The sequence below is a fragment of the Micromesistius poutassou genome, assembly GCF_964030765.1.
Source record: "Micromesistius poutassou genome assembly, chromosome: 11".
Classification (NCBI taxonomy): domain Eukaryota; kingdom Metazoa; phylum Chordata; class Actinopteri; order Gadiformes; family Gadidae; genus Micromesistius; species Micromesistius poutassou.
Window position 1 is genome coordinate 149,031 of NC_140281.1, and position 22,500 is coordinate 171,530.

Genomic DNA, 22,500 nt, shown 5'->3' on the forward strand with positions numbered 1-22,500 from the left:
CCGTTATTAAACACATCTTGTTACTCTGCTGCTTATGTGGTAGATAATGAACCTTTGTTGTCTTTTGAGCTCAGATGGAAATGTAGGATGAAACTTGGTTCTGTTAGTCATTATTTATTATTTGGCCAAGAGAAAAACAAAGACTGGCATTATGAAGACGGACAGCCTGGACTGCCCTCAGTGGCACACTGGCTTACACAAAACACAGAGACACGGCCCACAGCCTAACATAAACACACACACACACACAGCTCACTGAGACCGCATTTAAAGGACAGGAGATACACTGTTGAGTCACAAAATGCCAAAGCAAACAATTACATACACATAATTACACACACAAGCAGACATACAACCACACACACACACACACACACACACACACAGGCACGCCCCCTGACCTCTCGAGGGCTTCCTTCACGAGTTCCTTGGCGCTGGAGTGTGTGGTGGCGAGCACGCTCTTGTAGTGGGCCCCTTCGCAGATCTCACTGCCAAACACCTTGAGGATCCCGGGGGCGGTCTTCTGGGTGGACAGCTCGGAGGGGTCCTCGGCCACGCCCGGGCCTTCTCCCGGACACACTGCGTCACGGCGCGGGGAAAAAACAGAGAGCAGAGCAGTTAGCCTGGGCACGTTGGCGGCAGCAAGCCGCTCACACAACGCCACCGACCCCAGCCAAGCCCGCCTTGAGTTATTTACACTCCGAGGAGATGTTCGCATCTGATGTTTCACCATTTATTTTTCCATTGTGTTTCTGCCTCCCGGGTTTAGAGTGCAAGTCGGATCTGCTTCCACCACCTGGAATTCTGCTGAGTGGACGGTTAGGTTGTGTAAAAGGCGCTGTCCAACGCCACAGGGTCTACGGGTTAGAGTGGAGTGGGGGGGGGGTGGTGCACGGACAGACAAAGCTCTGTGTGTCTCACACACGAGGGGGGGGTCCAAGATCCATTCGTAGGGCGGCATGTGGCTCGGGGGGGGGTAAAGCGGGGGTTGGCTGGTAACCAGAAGGTCGCTAGTTCGATCCCCTTCGGCTCGTCCTCCTCCTAGCTGCTGTGTGTGAAGGTGTCCCCTGAGCGAGACGCCCTCACCCTGACGAGCCGGCTGTCACCCTGCCGCGGCCGACTCTGCACGTCGGTGTGTGAATGAATGAATGCGTGTGTGAACGGGTGAACGTTGGGCAGTGTTGTAAAGCGCTTTGTGAGCGGCCCCTGGTTAGAAACAGCGCGGTATGGATGCAGTCCGTTTTCACCATTTTCATACGGCCTTCATAGCGGCTAATCACCCTCACAGCTGGTGGCCTATAACGTCAGACCTGTACCTAACGCCATCGTGTGCCTGGGGGGGGGGGGGGGGGGGGGGTCAGCGTTGGGCACGTGGGGGGGGGGGGGGGGGGTGACCTCTACTCACCGCTCCCCTTCCGGAGGTGGCCCGACATGGGGGGGCCGGGGGGGGCGGGAGGGCCGGGGGGGGCGGGGCCCCGGAGGAAGACCCCCGAGAGACGGTTCAGATGGCGCTGGGTCTTGCCGGGAGGGCGGAGATTCACGGCGGCCTCGCCCGACCTGGTGGAGGAACTACTGGAGGAGCCAGACCTGGTGGAGGAGGAGGAGAAGGGGGAGGGGGAGGAGGAGGGGGAGGGGGAGGTGGAGGTCGAGGGGGAGATGGAGGGGGAGGTGGAGTTGGAGTTGGAGATGGAGGTGGATGTGAAGATGGAGGTGGAGGTGGAGGTGGGGGGGGAGGGAGAGGTGGGAGGTGGAGTTGGAGATGGAGGTGGAGGGGGAGGTGGAGATGGAGGAGGAGGTGGGGGGGAGGGAGAGGTGGGAGGTGGAGTTGGAGATGGAGGTGGAGGGGGAGGTGGAGGGGGAGGGGGAGGGGGAGGTAGAGGGGAGGTGGAGTTAAAGTTAAAGTCACGACCAGACGATGAATGATGCATTTGGGACACATGACTCTTAAACATTTATGAAGTGTATGAAAAATGAAATGTTCTCACCCAGACGATATTCAGAGAACAATCCAGTAGCTGTTCGGCTTAACGCACAACGATTAGCAGAAATACACCAGAGCAAAACAATGACAAGGAGCCAAGCTGCTCAAACACGTGAAAATAAAGATATCGCTCCAACACCGTATATACTAACAATCCTATCCAACCTTTACTGAGAACAACCACAGAGCACGAATCATCAATAGACTAATAATAAAGTGAACATCAATGTAAACGTCATAATAAAAATCATAATACATACAGGACGCATAAGATCCTGGTGACACATACCTGGACGACTGAAGAAGTTAACGAGGATTAAACAACCAATCACATACACAGACTATAGGAGAGAGGCGTTAGAGAGCGCTCTCCCTTCCTCAGGGAACACAACAGCAGAAAATAATGAATCGTTGTTTGACTCAGCCCAAGCCACTAAGCTACTTATTATTGCTACGGTTCAAAGGTTTCTTGCAATTGAATCAGCGTGCGGATTCAGACCGGCCGGTTTCAGACGCACGAACAGACCACTTTGTGTGGCCTTGTATAATGACCAAAGCGAGGGACGAGGGAACATAATTTTTATTATGAATCCAATTCATGCATGTTGTGGTGCGTGTGTATGTGTGGGGGGTGTGGTGTGGTGTGGTGTGGTGTGGTGTGTGTGTGTGTGTGTGTGTGTGTGTGTGTGTGTGTGTGTGTGTGTGTGTGTGTGTGTGTGTATGTGTGTGTGTGTGTGTGTGTGTGTGTGTGTGTGTTTGCGTGTGTGTGAAGTGGTGTGTGTGTGTGTGTGTGTGTGTGTGTGTGTGTGTGTGTGTGTGTGTGTGTGTGTGTGTGTGTGTGTGTGCGTGCGTGCGTGCGTGCGTGCGTGTGTGTGTGTGTGTGTGTGTGTGTGTGTGTGATTTAGAACAGGGATAAACACTAAATCAGCAAAGCACTACTTTGCTGATTGCTGTTTAGGTTTTAGAAATGCCAATTAAACATAATGTCTGTATGAACCCTGCCTGGATTAAATGGGATTAAAAACCATCGTTTATCCCAGGTGCTCAAACGGGTCACGTCTGTTTGCATTTATTTTTGAATGCTCTTCCCCTTTGAAAATAAGCCATAGCGGTGAAAGTGCAACCACATATTAATTGTTAACATACATAATGTACATTTGCATGGTTTCAAGTGATTAGTCATTGACACTCACCGTTGAGAGCCGTCGCTCGGCATTCTTCCCAGCTTGTCGAAGCGTCTCTTCGAGGAGTTAGCGAGGATAGCGGCGGGTAAAAACGAAGATGCTCTGGACAGCAGATAACTCGAATCTTCAGAGGACTTTGTGGCAATATCCATATCGTCCCCCTATTTGTACAACCTACCAGAAAAGCTCATTCTAACCTCAACAGTAGGTTAGTACTTGTAAGCAGAATTCTTCGTGAAGGAATGTCATTTGGTGGCTGAGTCGGGCGCGCAATGGAAGCACAGACGCGGATTTTACGCAGAGGCATTCCGGGAACAGAATCCAACGGTATAGGCCTACATGGATAGACGCCGACACTGTGATGAAAACTGTAGGGATAGCTGCTGCACCCGTTTGGTGTTATAGGCTTACCCCAGACCGTAAGTCAAACACTCACTCAAAAAGATTGTACGACGGTTAGAAAGTTGGATAAAAAAAGTTTTGGGAAAAAATCCAATAAACCCAAACGGCGCCAGTGGTGGAATCTTAAAACAACATGGAAATATAAAAACACGAATGGAAAAAATAACGTACAGCATTGACCGCCATGCAAGTATTGCATTTGTATCAATGAGCTGTGCATTACAAATGATGGAAGCTCGGCTGGCTGTGGATTGGGTCGATACCCAATATTGAAGAGGCGGTGCTGTACGATAAATCAGTTCAGTGTCGACGCCTCATTTCGGACGTATCTCATGCACAGTAGGCTAGTACTCCGACTTATGGTTCAACCCATTAATTCACCACATGCACAGTAGGCTAGTACTCCGACTTATGGTCCAACCCATCGCTGTCAAGCTGCAGCCTCCAACACATGAGCAGTCCGAGCTGGAGCAGCAGCCTAAACCCCAACACAGTGGTTCTCAAAAGGCGGTACGCGTACCCCTAGGGGTAGTTTGGAGTACTGCAGGGAACTGCTCTAACGAATCCGTTATTGTGTGCGCACAACCCCATCTGCTGGTTGCGTGGAAGTTAAAGCATGTTTCTGTGAAGAGAAAAGGTGCGTGGGGTCCAACTGCTTGCGTGCGTTACGTCACGTATGGAGCTGTCGATCTGTTGCAGAATTATGTCAATAATATAAATAGGCTTATTTAAATAGGCTAATTCAACCTTAATGCAAATGGCAGGCTAAATGGCTGTGATAGACTATAATTATAACCCCCTACAGCATTATTATAGTAATTTGTTGTTTAAAAGTAATTGTTGTAATGGAAGGAAAGGGTATAGGGTATAAAGATAATATATAGGCCTGAGTTAAAACAGTAAACAGGCTATAAAATCATTCATCATTATTTTCCAAAAACATACACAAAACATTCCCTTGAACTTCCCTTGACCTGGCGTCGCCATGGAAACCTCATCCGGATTCCGCACAGAGACGTCCTTCGGGCTCAGAAAGCGCGGAGCACGTGTGTGTGACACAACCAGAGGCTCCAGGTCTCTCAGATGTGATTTTTCTGCTTTGTGACAATTTAATTGCGCTTATTTTAGGCCGCCATTATGTCTGTCCATTAAGGCGCCCACTTGCACTCCTCCCCATCCCTGAAGGAGCACTCGAGCTCGCTGGGCTCCTCCTCCAGGTTTCTCCCGGGATAATTAAGGGGGGGGGGGGGGGGGTTCCTTGCCCTTGCGAGGGTTGAGGGTAAGGGCTGTCGTCGCTAAAGCCTGAGACTCCCACTGAGGCTGTGGCTGGGATGAAGGGCTATACAAATACAATGTATTTGACGCTACACTGCCCCCTATAGGATGCTCACGGTATTCTCTAATTTCCGGAATAATAAAGTAGTTCTCTTATGCACCAGAGCAGATACTGAGGGGTTAATTATCTTCATTCCAGTTAGGAGAAATCATTGTTCTTTCTTTAATCACCAGTTTTCAGACCTTTTACCCGGGATACCAACTGTTAAACTCTTATTTTTTGGGTGCAAATGGGAACATGACGCATGAGCGTTAAAGTGTATTGCTCAATGCTCACTGCTCTGTGGACAGCAAAGGTTTAGAGTTAATACGTTAATAAGAAGTAGAATGGTTCTCTCAGAGTCTCACTACTATTACAACTGTAGTATTATCACTACTATAGGCCTACTAATAGGTCTACTACTAATACTACTTATACTACTACGATTACTTACAGTAATAATAACTATGAATTAAAATAATACAATAATTATAATAATTACAATTATATAAATATGTTTTATTATAATACAAATAATAAACATGTAAACAATATGCAGCTCTGTATATCAAAACGAACTGTTGTGGATAATATATAAATGTGTCACAAAGAAAATAATAAAATGCACATGATGTCACTGATGAAGGGTGAAAGCAGAATATGAAAACAGATATGACTTTGCACCAGAGTTGGGAGATTAATGAGAAGGCTTATTTTCTCAATGTCATGCCTTATTCTTTAATTCACTTTTATTTACTATGAGCCTTTCACCAGCCTGTATATCTAGTGGCATTTGTACATCTACATTTACATTTAGCAGACGCTTTTATCCAAAGCGACTTACTATAAGTACATTTGTCAGAAGAAAGAGAAACAATATATCTCTGCAATATATCTTTGCATTTTGGGGATGGCCACTATCTACAAATTAATTCAGATTCATAGCCTATGTATGTTAATTGAACCAACATACATTAATTTCATATTTTCCATGCTCAAATGCATTTTTTACACTCGTTAAACATCAAATGCAACAAGTTTGTTTTAAAAGAAACAACAACAGCCAGATGAGCGTTGAGTAATTATTATTTTTTTTTTTACTATTTTTTGTATTAAATTTACAATTATTGCGCGGATGCGTGCCGCATGTGGCCCGCGGGCCGCCAGTTGCCCATCCCTGGTCTAAGAGTACACTGGTCCTCAGCCCAGAACCAGGGGCCCGCTGGGGGGGGGGCGTTGATTCTATCACCTCCCTAGTCCACCTCCTGGTCGGTCGACCCTCATCGTGAGGATCTAGAGAGAGACAGCTCTGTTTGTCGTTGCGACGATCAGCATCTGGTACTCAAACACACCTGGGCACACCTGGGCCGTGTTTAGATGTTTACTGGGGACTGGAACAATAGCGGCATTGGGTTTGAAACCGGTCCTCAAGTTAGAACAGATTCTCTCGTCACCCCTTTCCATGAGGCTCACCATGAACCATGACTCAGCTCGTTCTATAGACAAAGGAAGACATGCTCGGTCAGGGTTGCCGAGTCACGTTTCACTTGCACTTCTCCCCCCACATGTGCGCGGAGTCAAAAGAAAGAAGATACGCGTCACTTCCGCTTTCTCATTGGTCCACATCCGGCACGTTTCCACTTTTTTCTGCCGAGTCACGTCACGTGTGTGTGTGTGTGTGTGTGTGTGTGTGTGTGTGTGTGTGTGTGTGTGTGTGTGTGTGTGTGTGTGTGTGTACGCGTGTGTACTTGCGTCCGCGTGTGCGCGCGTGCGCGCACCTCATAGTATGCGCGCGCCCGCGCCGAAAGGCGGGACCGAGGAGGGGGGGGGGGCGGGGGCGGGAGCGGGAGGCGCTCTCATGACAACCTCCGGGTGGCGGCGGTTCCGCTCACACAACAACGGAAGAGCGCAGCCGGGGTGAAGAGTACAACCCGCCGCGGCCTCTCTCTCCTCCACGACACCCCGGGCAGTGACGGCGTCCCAGGCGTCCCTCCTTCGGCCGCCCCCGGAGCACCGCCCCATGTACACGGTGTTCTCTCTGTGCGTGTGAAGGGACCACCACGGTCCGCTTAGCTGAGAGAAGCCGCCGCCAGGAGCTGTCAGGAGGAGGAGCAGCAGCAGCAGCAGCAGCAGGAGGAGAAGAAGGAGGAGGAGGAGGAGGAGGAGGAGGTCTCTCACCGGGCTTATAGATCGGTTATAACGACATGGAGGTGCTGTGCGGACCGGAGCTCCCGTTCTGGGTGAGTCCACGCTCTCTCCCCTCTCTCTCTCCCCCCCCATCTCTCTCCCCCGCACCCCCCGCACCGGCTCACCTCGTGTTGTTACACGACTGACCCTGCCTCGACTGACAATAGCGATCTAATCTGCCGCGATCGTGTCTGTCTGTCTGTCTGTCTGTCTCTCTCTCTCTCTCTCTCTCTCTCTCTCTCTCTCTCTCTCTCTCTAAATGTGTGTGTGTGTGTGTGTGTGTGTGTGTGAGAGAGAGAGAGAGAGAGAGAGAGAGAGAGAGAGAGAGACATCGATCGATGCCTCACTGGGACCAGAGGTCTCCCTGAGTGACTGTATGTAATTGACTGTATGTCTTTTTCCAACCACGGTCATGTCTGAGTGGAGGCTGATTAACCGAATACAGGAGTTCCAGCCTTCTGTCTAATTAGAGCCTTTGTTAGCCGACCACATTAACTACAGCAGCGTTCTCTTCAGCAGGGGATAGGGGATATTTGGGCTGAATGAATCAATATGCATCTGTAGTCTACTGAAGAAGCCTGCTAACTTCACTCAATAAACCACTCTCCTGTTCACAGCCGGTTTGAGGATGAGATGAGATGAGGTGGGTATGGGTTGTAACAGGTCACGACCGGGGCAACCCTGTTCCGCTGTCCGGCACTGTACTCAAGATGATCCGGTGTGTTCCAGGGAACAGATTGGATGAATTTAACTAGAAGGAGCCACCGCAACGTCTTATTTATGTTCTGGGTACTTCTATTAAATTCTATTCTTGTCGTTTCATAAAGTTATTTAATGAGTTCAGTCGAGGGTGACTTAAAACTTCACTTCAACAGCCGTTGGTTTGTGTTTTAAATCCACTACAACGGCACAGTGTGATCCCGCGTGCCACAGAGTGTGACTGGTTTATTGGATTCAGAGCCCAGGTGAAACCACTGAGCTCCCAGTGCTGTCATTGTCTAATTGAACTAATAATAATAATAAGATAATAATAATATAATATGTGAATAATAATAATAATAATAATAATCACATTCTCAACACGTTTTCATGTCGAAACATGTGTCCCATTCCTGCTTCATTGACAGTATTGTAGGCCACAGAAAAGTTCAATTCTATGCCTGAATATTGTTATATGTGAAAGGTAGAGGACTTCAAGTATATTATTGTGACAGATCATTCAACAGTTGTCGTAATTTTCTGTCAACTGCAGGACATTAATTGCGAATAACCTAATTGGATTATCATTTTTTTCTTCAGTCGAGAGTTTCCTTACTCGAGTTTCTTTACACTTTTATCCGTCAGTCGTTTTGTGAACAACATCCAACAGCCATTATGAGAATGTCATGAGACTGACCCATTGGGTCCTATGCTGTTTGTTGTGAGGTACGAGCAGGGAGGCTGAGAGAGAGAGAGCGGGCACGCCGCACTGCAGAAGGGCTTCTTAGAGTCAGACAGGACCCAACCATCCCAAATTCAGTGAGGGCAATTCTTAACATGCTTGGTTGATTTCCAGCAACCTTACCATGTACGACCTGTTACCTGAGGCATTCCCTTCAGATTACTAAGGAACACCTCTTAAACATTATCAGGGATCAGTCTATTTCCCCTGTGTTATGCACCTTACGCAAGTAGTGAATGAATGTGGTGTAGTGGTGCAACTATCCATGTCATTGACGCTGTGTTCCCCAGCACACCCTGGTTTGACAATGGCAAACAGAATACATTCTAGATGGTGTTTGATTAGGAATTCCACTACTACGGCCACGCCCGCAAAACCTCTACACAGGCCAGTAGGGCAAAGGAAACCTTGACTCATGGATTTGGTCTTCCTTCAGCATTTGATGCTTTCTACACATGACCCCATGCCAACATGGAGCAGGTTTTAACCTGTTGTTGCTATAGGCTGTTTCTTCATAATCAAAAGGCACCTTGGTCATCAGTTATAACATGTTCATCATGTTCATCAATAAGATAATATCGAACAAAAGTTGCCTTCCTTCATGCAAATATTATTTACAATATTATACATTTTAGTCTATGTGGATTGATCTGGCCGCCCCACTTAGGACAACCACTCAAAACCATGTTAATGGGGGTGGTTTTCCATTATTCAACTGATGTTTTTCCAAGGTAGTACATCCTGGTAAAACAAATCTCAGAACATCGCCAATGTCAATATCTGATCACGTCTTCCCGTCAGGAAGCCTAGATTGTTGTGTTTTATGAGTTGTATTCTTTGTGATTGGTATGGATTATGTATTCATTATTTCCTCGCCATTGGTCATGCCCAGTCTGTTGCTCTACAGTCCTGAGAGGAAACAGATAGGAGGCTGAGTGAAGGCCTTGACCACGGTGACACGTCTGAGTGCACTTTTTTGTTTGTTTAGTTCAACTATAACTACTACGACTTTCACACAACCGCTGAAACACTTGCTGCACTCGCTGTGTAAATGATGGCATTCCTTTTTGTTGTTTAGATTGAAATAGCCCATTGGTATACAGCCCATTCAACACATGGCAGGTCGTTATACAAGCTCAACCACTGCTGGTATAGTTGGTGGGAGGAGTGAGACTTGTGTGCATCCAATAATACCATTTTTTTTTTTGTCGTCAAACTACTTACCTACTTAGGTAACAATAATCAGCACTCAGCAATCAGTCTCTCTACATGCTCTAAATTGTTGGCAAATATGTAGAGTCAAAGTTTAGACCCTATATATTCAAACAAGGTGCATAATTCAAACGATAACACAACTAACAATACAATACCTGTGCTCATAACGCACCTTTGTTTCAGCTCATTTGCTTTTTAGCAAGCCAAGGTGAGGCTTATCGTAGTTCTCCAGATGTTATCCCCTTCCTCTCTTGTCTTCACATCTGAGATGTACAGATGTGCTTTGTGTTCCCTCTACCACAGACCGCTCTCTGTTCCACCAGTGTGAGTATTTTTGTGTTGACAACGGGAGAAGTGTCCTTCAGAGATAGACGCACTTCAACATTAGTGCCTGTGTGACGCTTTCAATTGCGCACATCAAGAGATCAAAAATCCTTAGTAGTGCTCGTGAACCGGTGGAATTTGCAGTTCGTAATATATTAAATAATTTCTTTATGTATAATTTAGTATTTTTTTATGCAGTAATTCAATAAGGGTTTCTCGAGCTGACATTACTGAATTCCATGTTAACACATCAGATGTGCGTGTGCGACTGCGTGCTGTGCACACATCCGCGCGCGCGTGTGTGTGTGTGTGTCGGTCGGTGTGTGTCGGTGTCAGTGTGTGTACTAGTATTGATAGCTACTGCATAACAATTAAGAAGAGCGCTCTCATGGAAGAGCTCAACATCACCAAGACGATCAAACCTAACCTGGGGGCTCTGCGGGGGGTCATTGTGGTTGCCATAGAGACAAAGTCGCTCTGCCGGGGCAACCACAGACCCTCTCTGGGGCCGTGAGGTCACAGTCCCTGGATGGCTGCTCCGCCATGCCATTCAACACGTGACAGGGACAGTAGTAGTAGTAGTAGTAGTAGTAGTAGTAGTAGTAGTAGTAGTAGTAGTAGTAGTAGTAGTAGTAGTAGTAGTAGTAGTAGTAGTAGTAGTAGTAGTATCATCATCATTCTGAAGTAAGTCACCTGAGATGCCTTCAATATTGAAAGCATTGTAGCGCAACTATAGAACTCCCCTGTGACTGAACTTCCCTTTGTTCAGAAGGCATTTTCGCCCGTAAAAGAAAGATCTCTGGTTCCTGTAATGCAGCACTTGAAGCAGTTTGCTTACTGGGCAAAATGTTTGTGCTCGCACGATTCTCATGTTTGAATGCACATACTTGTAAGTCGTGGACCGAAGCGCCGGCAAGATCAATGTAATGTAATGATTACACGAGACGGAGACAGTGTGGTTACGAGGCACAGATTCACCCTGCACTCAGAAAGGCAGTCTTCTGTTAACAGTCTCTGCTTTCTTGGGAACTTGCGTTCAATATAAGCGTCTTTGAATGGGATTGTCGTGGAATTCAATTGTCAAGTTATAGTGACACCCGGTTATAAAGTCTGAACGAACAGCGATGAGAAGATGTGCCCCTTTTTTCAGATTGCTGATCCACATTTCCATCAACTTCAATGTAATGACTCTCAGCTAGACTGTTTGGAATCATTTGAACTCAAGCATATTGTGATATTCATTGATATCATGTAAAATCACTCACAATTATCGTCTAAAGACATTTTCCACGAGACCCAGCCCTAAGCAAAACCATAGTTTCCGTTCAAAGCGATTCTCCACAGACTAACTGTAGAGCCCAAACACATGGTTATGGAGGTGGTGGATCCTTTATCCGTGGTGCGGATGGCTTTATTATGTTTGGACGCTCATGTTGAACCAAAGTGGTGATGCAACAGGCCCTGGTGCTGATTTAAACACGGCCCATACACGATGTTGTCCTTCTGGTGGTGTGTGTCCAACAGTGGTTTGGGGCTGTAAGCATTGCCACATGGTGGGGGGGGGGGGGAAAAGAGGAAGTCAATTCTAGTTCTTTCATGATCCAGAGCGAAAGATGAAGGCAGCTTTTGTGTTGTTTCAGGCCCATTGTTTCGTCTCCAGTGTGCTCTGCACACGGGGGGGGGGGGCGTGCCGACTGCCCTTTGCTCACACTGGACACCGTGCCACGGACGTACAAGTGAGATTAATGGACTGGTTGAATCCTATTTCAAGAGATTGTGTTTTTCCTTTTCACTACTAAGACTAATCGCCTGGTTACTACTTACTACTCATGCTGATGGCTGACGCCTGTGTCCATGGTGATTAAACCTGCCCTGAAGCAGGCGTATCCTGCCCGGGATAAACAAGAGGATCTATTCCCTGGAGTGAAAGACTGCTAGGGCGGGCAGAAATTCAGGAAGCTGAAGTTACCAAACACGCGCATTTTCGCTTCAGAATAACACGTGGTGCCGGGGCCCCCCTGACACACTTTCCCATGACCTCTGCCCCCCCCCCCCCCCCCCCCCCCCCTCTTAGCTTCAGTTGACTAAGAAGAAGGAATTAGTTTTTAGTTTCACCCGTTTTCTAGTTCTCCTTACGGTGAGCTCCACTGGTGGTGCAAGTCTTTAACTCGGAGCTCTACTTGGTGCAAGGCACTTCCTGTGTTTTTATTCATTTATTTATCTTTTGGCGTTGGGCGTTTTACGAGCCCAACCCATACGGACACTGGAGCCTGTAAGCTGCAAATCCTCAGTAAAACGTTTCAGCCTCACATCCACCTACGAGTGGAACGTGTAGAACGACATGTAGACCCCGTCACTCCTCTGAGATCCAGGATTGAGCCAAGATGGACGACCGGTAGGGGGTGTAACGATACACTAGAGTCACGGTTCGGTACGTACCTCGGTTTTTAAGTCACGGTTCGGTATGGTTTTTTCGGTACAGCAGTTTTTATTATTTTATTAAACAATTTGATTTTGATTTGATTTATTAAATTGTATCAAACAAACGCCTTACACACAAATGAAAAGACATCAGATACAATTGAGGATAAAAACACAATAAAGTCCAGGACTTATTTCCATTGTGGTCCTCAACACAAAACATCAGGACAAGACAAGACAGTCACAGAGTATGATAATCAATAAAAACTTTATTTAAAAAAAATAATATATTTTTTTTCGGTACGTACCGAAATGAAACGTGCATCGAACCGTTAGACCCGTACCGAAATATTTCAGGTCGAACACGCGTATCGTTACACCCCCTAACGACCGGCAGCATTAACATACTTTCAATATTCAATACTTGGCACGTCGCTCTGGGATGAACCGTTCTTTAACCCAGGAGAACTTCAGAATCCTCAAAGGAGCCGTCCCTCCTGCACTGTGGAACACAACTCTGTCGTCAGCGCGTTTATCAGCGGGTTTTCATCCCGGACCCTGATTGCACTTTTGGGTTTTCGGTGCATTTTGAATACGAAAACGAACTCGATACACAACCTTTTAAAGAAAACATTGAGCTTGGCGTGTCCCAATGTGGCAGGGTGATGGCTCTGGTTTCCCTGGTTCCTGGGCCTGGTTCCCCTGGTTCCCTGGTTCCCTGGTTCCTGGGCCTGGTTCCCCTGGTTCCCTGGTTCCCAGGCCTGGTTTCCCTGGTTCCCTGGCCTGGTTTCCCTGGTTCCTGGGCCTGGTTTCCCTGGTTCCCAGGCCTGGTTCCCTGGGTCCCAGGCCTGGTTCCCCTGGTTCCCTGGTTCCCTGGGTCCCAGGCCTGGTTTCCCTGGTTCCCTGGTTCCCAGGCCTGGTTCCCCTGGTTCCCTGGTTCCCTGGTTCCCTGGTTCCCAGGCGTGGATCCCTGGGCTCCTCACACGGTGTCTGCCTGGGGGGCCGGTTGGAAGCACGGGGGCGAATCTCCCCCCAAGGGGGACGACGATAACGACCGGCTCTCTGCTCTGAATGTAACCACAGCGCCCCATCACTAGCCCGGCCCTCTCATCCCTTTCCTCTTTTAAGATGAGCAGCATTAGCATAGCGCTGTGGTCCCATTTGCAACCCAAGAAAAAGTGCATTGATTGGTTGAAATGTCCGCAGCGAGAGGAAATCAAAGCTTGGATTACCTTCCCTGCGTCGTCTTGAGATTGTGGAAAAGGGGGATTAATTGCAGAGTTTTCCCATTAGTGTGCTCACAGGAGCACTTGGCCCTTCTCCTGTAACTGGGTCATGGCTGAGTTATGCCAGGACATTTTAAATTGATTTTGAGATTACGTGAACTGCTTCTGACGCCAGCTTCCTGTCACAGTTGATTTACCGCTCCCACCCTACCTACCTACCTACCCCTCCCCCCCCCCCCCCCCGACCCCTTTCATCCCGCCCCCATCCTGTTGATAGTCCCGCCCCCACACTGTTGATAGTCCCGCCCACATACTGTTGCTGTCCTCAGTCAATTAGGATCTTGAATATGTTATCTCGGTGTGTATACACACACACACACACACGCATGGATTTTTGACGTGCAGATGCGTTGTTAATCTGCCAGTTAACAACGTGGCTAATTTGTGTTGTTGACCTGTTGCCACTGGGTGTGTGTGTGTCTCCAATCCAGTTGTCTTTCATTCTTGCCAGATTGTCTAGGCGGGGTTCTGTTGACTTGACTGGTGTCCAAGCCACAATCCCCCCCCCCCCTCTAACAAATCAGCTGACGAATCACAACACTTGGCATCGACAGCGATAGCAAGCCTTATCCCTCACCCACAGCACGTCAGAACATGTCGGATACCTAGAGGTTAACCCCAATATATTTCTGATAAAAGCCTTTATCAGAGAAGGACAGTAGCTTCATTTGCTGGACAGTCACGAGTCAAAGCAGTTTGACTCATGTCCTACCCTCACCTAGAAGAGCAGTATAACATCGGGCTAGCTTAGCTTGACTGTAGCAAAGCCCTTGACACCGGGGAAAGTCAACATTAATGCATTCCCAAAGCCTCAAGTCCCCGATGATGATTATCTCGTTTTATCCCTGACTTTAACTCTGCCAGGGCGCCTTTCATCTCAGATATGTAATGGTACACACCTGTACACAATACAATGAATAGCCTGCCATATCATTTGGCGGGTGTTGTCTTCTGTTATCGGGTAAAGGAGAGTTAAGCAGGAGGAAAATATGAACTGATAACACTTCTTTAGCGTGGCTTTGAAAACACTTTGCTTCTCTGCCCTCATTGGTTGATTTGTACTGTGTTGTAAAATCCAGGAGAGGCTTCAAATGATACTAGTTTCTTTTATGATTGAATGTAATTTATTTGCCTTTTGGTTACAATTCTAAATTTGCGCGACGTCTCTCTCGTGCGCGCAGCCGGCCTTGCGCGTCTCCGTGGTTCCTTTACTCGGGGGAATACCTAATTGGCCACGCCCACTTGGACAGGTTAGGTCCACGTTTGGACTTGTGCGTCAAGTGGTAGTGGCAAGAGTGGCCACTGGTTAGAAAAGCCCTGTGTGAATGCAGTCCATTAACCATTTACCGTTATTGTCCCACCAGTGAAGGACGCGTCAGAGGGAACACCTCGCTATATATCCATGCCTTCCTGAAGCTCTGGCACACAGTCATCATAGGAAACAGGATTGCGTGGCTGTTAGCAGATGATAGACCCGCTGTGGACACAGGATGAGGACTGACTGATGGGAATATGCAAGGTCACGTTGTTATTGACGCACAGAAGCTAATTTTGGTATTCAATGAATTATATACAAATGTTTGTATTAGGCATGACCTCAAATGAAAGGAAAAATGTAGAGAAATAGTTTTGAAATGCGCTCTCTCTCCCCCTCTAAATATTTGACGTCAAATAAGCTGCCAGCTGCGTTACGTACCAGGTGGCTATAGTACGGGTAAACAACACACGCACGCGCACACACACACACACACACACACACACACACACACACACACACACACACACACACACACACACACACACACACACACACACACACACACACACACACACACACAGACACACACCACCTCCTACCATCAACCACACCCACTCCCTCCCTATCCTTGGCCGAAGGCCTCAAGGACTCGTGGGCCACGTGTTCCACTGAGGACGGCGCGCTGAGAGCCGCCGGCCGCCCCGCTGACAGCTCAGTTTATCTCCAGGGTGCACATGTGGGCCGGCCCGCGTCTGGGCTCGCTGATGAGACCACAAGTCAACCACGGCCCCTCCCCCATACACACGCACGCACATGCATGCACGCACGTACGCACGCACGCACTCGCACATACATAAATATGCACGCACGTGCACACACGCACTCGCACATACATACATACATACATACATACATACACACACACACACACACACACACACACACACACACACACACACACACACACACACACACACACACACACACACACACACACACACACACACACACACACAGCAGACCCCTCTACATGACTCTGACCAACCTTATCACGCGACCCTTTCTTGAACTCACACATATACACACACACAAGCATGTGCATGCACGCACACCCATACATATACACTCATGCACGCACACAGAGTGAGCACACATGCACACACACACACTGCTTACAATACACACACACACACACACACACACATACACGCATACTGCTTACAACACACACACACACGGACACACACACTCCTAACATCACGTGCACACACACACAGTGCACACATGCACACGCATGTACACACAAACATACATATACACACAGATGCGCACACAAACACATGGACTTTTTAACGCTTGCAGTGCAGATGTGTTGTTAATCTGCTGCAGCCAACTGGAGGCTGGTGAAGGGCTCTCCTCTGATATGTGTGTTATCAGTTGTTTGTTGTCTGTTTATTTGTTGTGTTTGGCCGCGTTCCGTTGTGCGACGATGATGCCTTATTTCTTCTTGGCAGTGCAGTGCAGCCTTTTCAATTTGTACTATCAAGACTTGGCTTATCCTCGACCACTTTTTATTGACACAGCAAGCCGCGTGTTTGGAGATACAACACTGGCCACGGCGCAGTCGCTATCTCCGTCTGGTGTGATGTGTTGTTGCAGGGCTGCTGCAACAGCCCCGCGTCGCATGCAAACCCCACTGTCGCCCACCCACCCGCTGCCTGGCGCGTTTCAGTGCATGACATGCATTGCGTAGTCTAATATTGGTCACATTTGTATTCTATAATATGAAGAAGTGTATTAACTGTGCTATTAAGTGTGTTAACTATGTCAACATAGCGGCTTTCTTTCTGCTAAATCTTGAATCTACAATGCTTCTATCTATTTTTTATTTTATTACTAACTTTGCCTTTATTTTCTCACTTTCTAAAATGCATTTTTTTTTACTTTGCCTTTCTAAAATGTTTTTTTTTAACTTTGCCTTTATTTTCTATCTATTTTACTTTTTACTTTCTATTATTTTCTTTTATTGTATGACAATGTTTATATGTGAAGCACTTTGAGCCTGCCTTGTGTATGAAAAGTGCGTTATAAATAAAGTTGCCTTGCCTTGCCTAAACAAAAAAAGTATGCATGTATATTCCACGTCGATTAAATGTTTATTGTTATGTATTATACTCTTAATGACCAGATGGCTTCACACACACACACACTCCACCGCCACTTGTACATGTAGGGCATTCAGTAAAAGGGTCTTTTTAAATTAACCAGAGGATCCCTGCTGATGTCCTATAAAGGGAACGCTGTTTCCTGCCGATAGGCAGTCTGATGTAAACACACCGTGGTCGAGGTAAACACGACACATTGAGAAGTACACACACGTTCCTGACGACGGAAATCCTCCGCCTCAGACCACCGCCGCCGCCGCCGCCGCGTGAGGCTTTTGTTTGACTCTTTATTTGAGGTTTATATGAAGAGGGACAGATACAGAAACACAGATCAGCTCGGGGCGGTCGTCGGCTCTGTTTGCATCGTAGTGTTTTCGGCCAAAGCTGATTTACGACCCTTGTCCCTAGTGGGGGTTTTTGGTTAAAAATGATAATACAGATGGACGTAATTATCTTTATGGATCACTTTTATTGAAGTGCTTTCACAACAAACCACAATCTTGTACATGTTTTTGATTTACATGTTGATGATTCAGATGAACATTATTATAAAGTAAAGAAAATGGAAATGAAAAAAAGAAAACAAGACATGCATTGAGTTTTACCGTGTGTCTCCGGTCTTGATTTTACTCCTCCACCGCTAAACCTCGACTCACCCCCTGTACCCACACCGTCTCACCCCCTGTACCCACACCGTCTCACCCCCTGTACCCACACCGTCTCACACCGACTCACCCCCTGTACCCACCCCGACTCACCCCCTGTACCCACCCCGACTCACCCCCTGTAAATTCATGTTTCTAAATTTAAGGCCTTAAAAAGTCTTAAATTCGTTAAAAATGTCATGCTGGTCTTAAATACTGTAACTCAAGGTCTTAAATTTATCGGGGCAGGACTATTTTTTATTTATTTTTTTCTCGCGGGACTTACACGTAGAGAGGCTTCTTTCTTGCTAGATACTTGGTCGGAAACATGCCGTAAACTGCACTTGTACTTACAGCTTTTGAACCAGAGAGCACTGAGAATCACTTTATGTTCAATAAACAGACAAAAAGTCAACTTGAATGAGTCTCATTGAGTGACACACATGCTATGCTTGGGTTGTAATACAGCGGGATCCCCCCCACCATCACATGCTTTAGGTCTTAAATTTCATTCAAGGTGGTATTAAACAGGTCTTAAATTTGACTTGCTGAAACCTGCAGATACCCTGTGTACCCACCCCGACTCACTCCCTGTACCCACACCGTGTTCCCCCCCCCCCCCCCCCTCCCTCTCTCTCTGCAGGTGGCCAACCAGACGATCCACACGGACAGGCCCGACCTGCCGCGGTGCTTCCAGCTCACCGTGCTGTCATGGCTGCCCTGCGTGTACCTGTGGGCCGCCGCCCCGCTCTACCTCCTCTACCTCAAACGCAACAACAAAGGCTACATCATGATGTCCGTCCTCAACCGCTTCAAGACGGTAAGGCGGGGGTTGGGGGGGCTGCACCACCACCACGCTGGAAACAGAATCGCATCGGACGGATATGTTCGTCTTTCAGCGAAACGTATTGCGATGTGAGCCGATTCAAGTGACCGCTCCGTAGGCTCTGAGTGAGCCTGTTTACATTTAAGACAGTGCCCCGATTCTTTTCTTTTAAAGATTTATTTTTTTTGCATTTTTCAGCTTTATTATAGAGAGAGACAGAGAGGATAGTGTGGAAGACAGAGGGGAGGACATGCAGTAAATGACCCCAGGCCGGATTCGATCCTGGGTCTCTGCGGTTAGGACTGTGCCTAATATGTGGTATGCGCCTTAGCCCAGTGCGCCACTGGGCTGCGCCCTCCCCGGTTCTTTTCTAACAAAAAAAAATATATATATAAGATTTAGATTTTTAATTTGGTTGTCTGATCATAAACTGGTCCACTCCATCGGTTACCGGTGGTTCACGGTGCATGCAGAGCCTGCATGTCGCTCCCTAGGAACAAACCTCGTGTGTATCCAAGAACGCTTAAAACTGGGTAAATTATGTTATATCAGAGAGATGTAGTCATTGAGAAACAGCCGTGAAAAAAATAAATATTTTAAAATATATCGCACACCCAGCGATACGAAAGTTGCACACACGTCACGCGTGCATCGCGATTCCGATGCGAAAAAAACGATGCATCGTGCAGCCGTAGCAAGGCGGGCTGATGAGTCACCGGCCGCATTCCAATATAATCTCCCCTCCCGCTCACTTCCTCTCCTCCTCCTCCTCCTCCTCCTCTCCCTGCCTCACTGCCGGGCCGGGTTAGGACCGTGTTTACTCAGGAGATGTTTGCGCGGTACGGCCTCAAGGCCAGGCTTCCTCTCGCTCCGCACGGCCCTGTTGACATGGCGCGCCGCTAGGCAACCGTGTATCCAGGCCTCCAGCACCTGCTCTGGAACCCCCCCCCCCCCCCGCCCCAAACAAACCTTTTTTTGTGGGGGGGGTTGACACTTATAAACAGGTGGGGCCTCAATGTGCTGCCCTACTTATGGGGAAAAAGAGCTAACGCAGAATACAAATAAGGTTTATCTCTCCTCTGTGTGTGTTCTATTTATTGGTGTCTTTTAGTGGTGCTCATGGGAGATTTAAGAGATATAACCTGAGGGCAACTTGTTAGAAACGTTGACAGATGAGAGATAGTTGAATTCTCTGTGAGAAAACCCGATCTCCTCCCTCTGGTTGAGTCTGCTTAGATTCTAGACCACGCCCAACTATTTTCTGCCCAATCACAACATCCGTTTCCTCATCACATTACTCAAATCGGACCTACAGCACCTTTTTAAATAAAGTGATGTGACTTCCATGCGTCTCTTTGGGGGGGGGGGGGCATGTGGCTCAGGAGGTGGAGCGGGGTTGACTGGTAACCGGAGGGTCGCTGGTTCGATCCCCTTCGGCTCCTCCTCCTCCTAGCTGCTGAGTGTGGAGGTGTCCCCTGAGCGAGACGTGTCCCTCACCCTTGACTGCTTCCCGACCCGCTGGCTGTCGCCCTGCCGTGGCCGACTCCGCCGTCGGTGTGTGTGTGTGTGTGTGTGTGTGAATGAATGTGTGCATGAACGGGTGAATGTGAGGCAGTGTTGTAAAGCGCTCTGAGCGGCATAAAAGCAGTCCATTGACCCTCTCTCTGCGCCTCCCCGTCTCTCTCTCTCTGCGCAGGCGTTCGGCTTCGCCCTGTGGCTGGTGTGCTGGGCGGACCTCTTCTACACATTCCACGAGCTGCGAAGCGGCCTCACCCGGCCCCCCGTCTACTTCATCACCCCGCTGGTGGTCGGCATGACGATGGTGAGAGAGATCCGGCGCTGGGGGGGGAAAGGGGAACAAGGCGCGCATAAAGACGCCCGTTCACACGCCCTCAGAGGACGCCGATGATGGCTGATATGATAAACTATAAATCGATGGCTGATATGATAAACTAGAAATGGCCTCATGCCAAAGGTTATGGCTGCTTCATTGTGTTGTGTTACGTGTTGTTTTATGGGTTGGGATTTGACTGCGTATATGCAGCAGCCATGTTTGACTGCCGCCGGGCAGGGAAATCAGCAAGGGACCAATCCAGGAATCAAACGGATTTCTCTGCTCTGTTTGCTTTAAACCTAAGCTTCATATTGGTAGTGTGAGCAGAGCAAAGACTTAGATCGTGCTGTTTTAACACAGCACAGCACACAGGCGGCAGATGTAGCAGGGCCGTGTTTCCCGCTTGTTTCCTTATGAAACAAGCGGAAACATTAAACTGTTAATATCCTAAAACGTGACTTTGGCTTTGCTCCTGCGTCTTCACGGCCATGTGCTTTTGGCGTAAGAGAGTTGAAATGCACTGTAGTCTGCAACAGCAGAAGATCAAGAGCCTTCAACCCACCCGTCTGTCCAGAGGCTAGGCGTCTGATACGCCGTCTCCCGGGCCTCCGAGCGGTCGGGTGTAGGGTGTAGGGTCTCCCTGTTGACCCCCAACTGACCCCAAACCTGTTTACAGCAGACGACGCCTTTGGTTGCGTTTCTCCATTGGCTTTTTTTCACGACCGGGCTTGTTCCATTTCTCCCCGGACTCCTGACTGACTGACGCAGCTTGCTTGCAGGTTTGGTAGAAGCAGTAGAACATGGGTGTGTCCTGTGGTAGAGAAACACCTGGAATCTAGAACGAGCGCGTGCCTTTCAAGAGCGAGCAAGGCACCGCTGGGATTCACTTCCGGAATCTGAATCACGACGTTACGACTTCAGGAAGCCGTGTGACGCGACCACATGGCTGTCCTCCGTAGGTGTGCACGGGCAGCAGTGTTGAGCACAATCTGCACGGCGTGACTAACACTGACTGATACCTAATGTTGACAAAGTCAAGGCCTGTGCTCCAGGCCTCATGTGCCCCACGCACACACACACCTCACCACAGCTCTTCCACGTCTGTACGTGGCATAATCTGCTATAAAGGTGGCGTCCATCTCCACACCAGGGTGAAGCCAGCTTCATACATTTACACTCAGGGCATTTAGCAGACGCCTTCATCCTAAGCAACTTACAATAAGTATGTTTTTCAGAAGAAATATGAACAATATTTCAATACATATGTCGGTACAGTGAGGATGTTCATAGAACCAAGTGCCAAGCACTAACTAAATCACTAGGTTAACCCGTTTACAACAGAGACAGCTAGGACAAGACGCTACACAATGCTGAGTACTATTTTTAAAGTGCAAGGACGTACAACATACAAAAAGTGTGTAAGAGTGAGGGGGGGGGGGGGGACTATGCAGAGTCTGGTACGTCACTGCAGGGTCTTTCCTCACGGCATTATTGACACTGTCTTGTTTGAACACCACGCTTCGTAAAAATGGTCAAACAAACAGCCAAACAGGAATTGTCCTTATCATCGACTCATAATGATTGAACCGACGTAATCGCGAAAGGACTTTTCACTGGTGGTGAGCAGGAGGCCGTCGTGGGGACGAGCAGAAACAGAAACGGACCCGCTGTGTTCCCACTGTGACCTCTCCGGTAGACTGCCATAGAATGCTCCTGGTTCATCGTTAACGGCAACGCCCTGCCCCGAGTCCTGATTGGTCCTATCACGTCTCCCCCCCCCGAGCGCTGATTGGTCCTATCCTACCTCCGCCGAGTGCCGATTGGTCCTAGCACTTTTGAAACATGTTAATTTTACAGGATGGAGGCCGGACCGCTCTGAAAGACAGAAACAGAACTCAGAGATCAGGACGGTCTCAACTCAAGGTTCTGTCCGCCTAATCCCTCTCCCCCTCTGTCTCCCCCTCTGTCTCTCCCCCTCCGTCTCCCCCCCCCCACCCCCCCCCCCCCCCCCCCCCCC

General features: G+C 48.2%; 2 protein-coding genes across 2 annotated transcripts in view; one reads left to right on the forward strand and one right to left on the reverse strand.

The window, feature by feature from the left end:
- The window catches only part of LOC311355820 (ras-associating and dilute domain-containing protein-like), a gene marked incomplete at both ends in the record, with an annotated part of 6,868 nt that extends 3,551 nt beyond the window's left edge, over positions 1-3,317 (reverse strand). Inside the window, 3 exons of the mRNA XM_084475649.1 lie at positions 402-579; positions 2,271-2,278; positions 3,175-3,317. Coding sequence (XP_084331775.1) covers positions 402-579; positions 2,271-2,278; positions 3,175-3,317 — 329 coding nt within the window. The remainder of the gene's footprint in view (positions 1-401; positions 580-2,270; positions 2,279-3,174) is intronic.
- Positions 3,318-6,768: 3,451 nt separating this feature from the next.
- LOC311355821 (ATP-binding cassette sub-family C member 3-like) overlaps positions 6,769-22,500 on the forward strand; it is a 45,564-nt gene continuing 29,832 nt past the window's right edge. Inside the window, exons 1-3 of the mRNA XM_084475650.1 lie at positions 6,769-7,122; positions 18,467-18,643; positions 20,346-20,471. Coding sequence (XP_084331776.1) covers positions 7,087-7,122; positions 18,467-18,643; positions 20,346-20,471 — 339 coding nt within the window. The 5' untranslated portion in view covers positions 6,769-7,086. The remainder of the gene's footprint in view (positions 7,123-18,466; positions 18,644-20,345; positions 20,472-22,500) is intronic.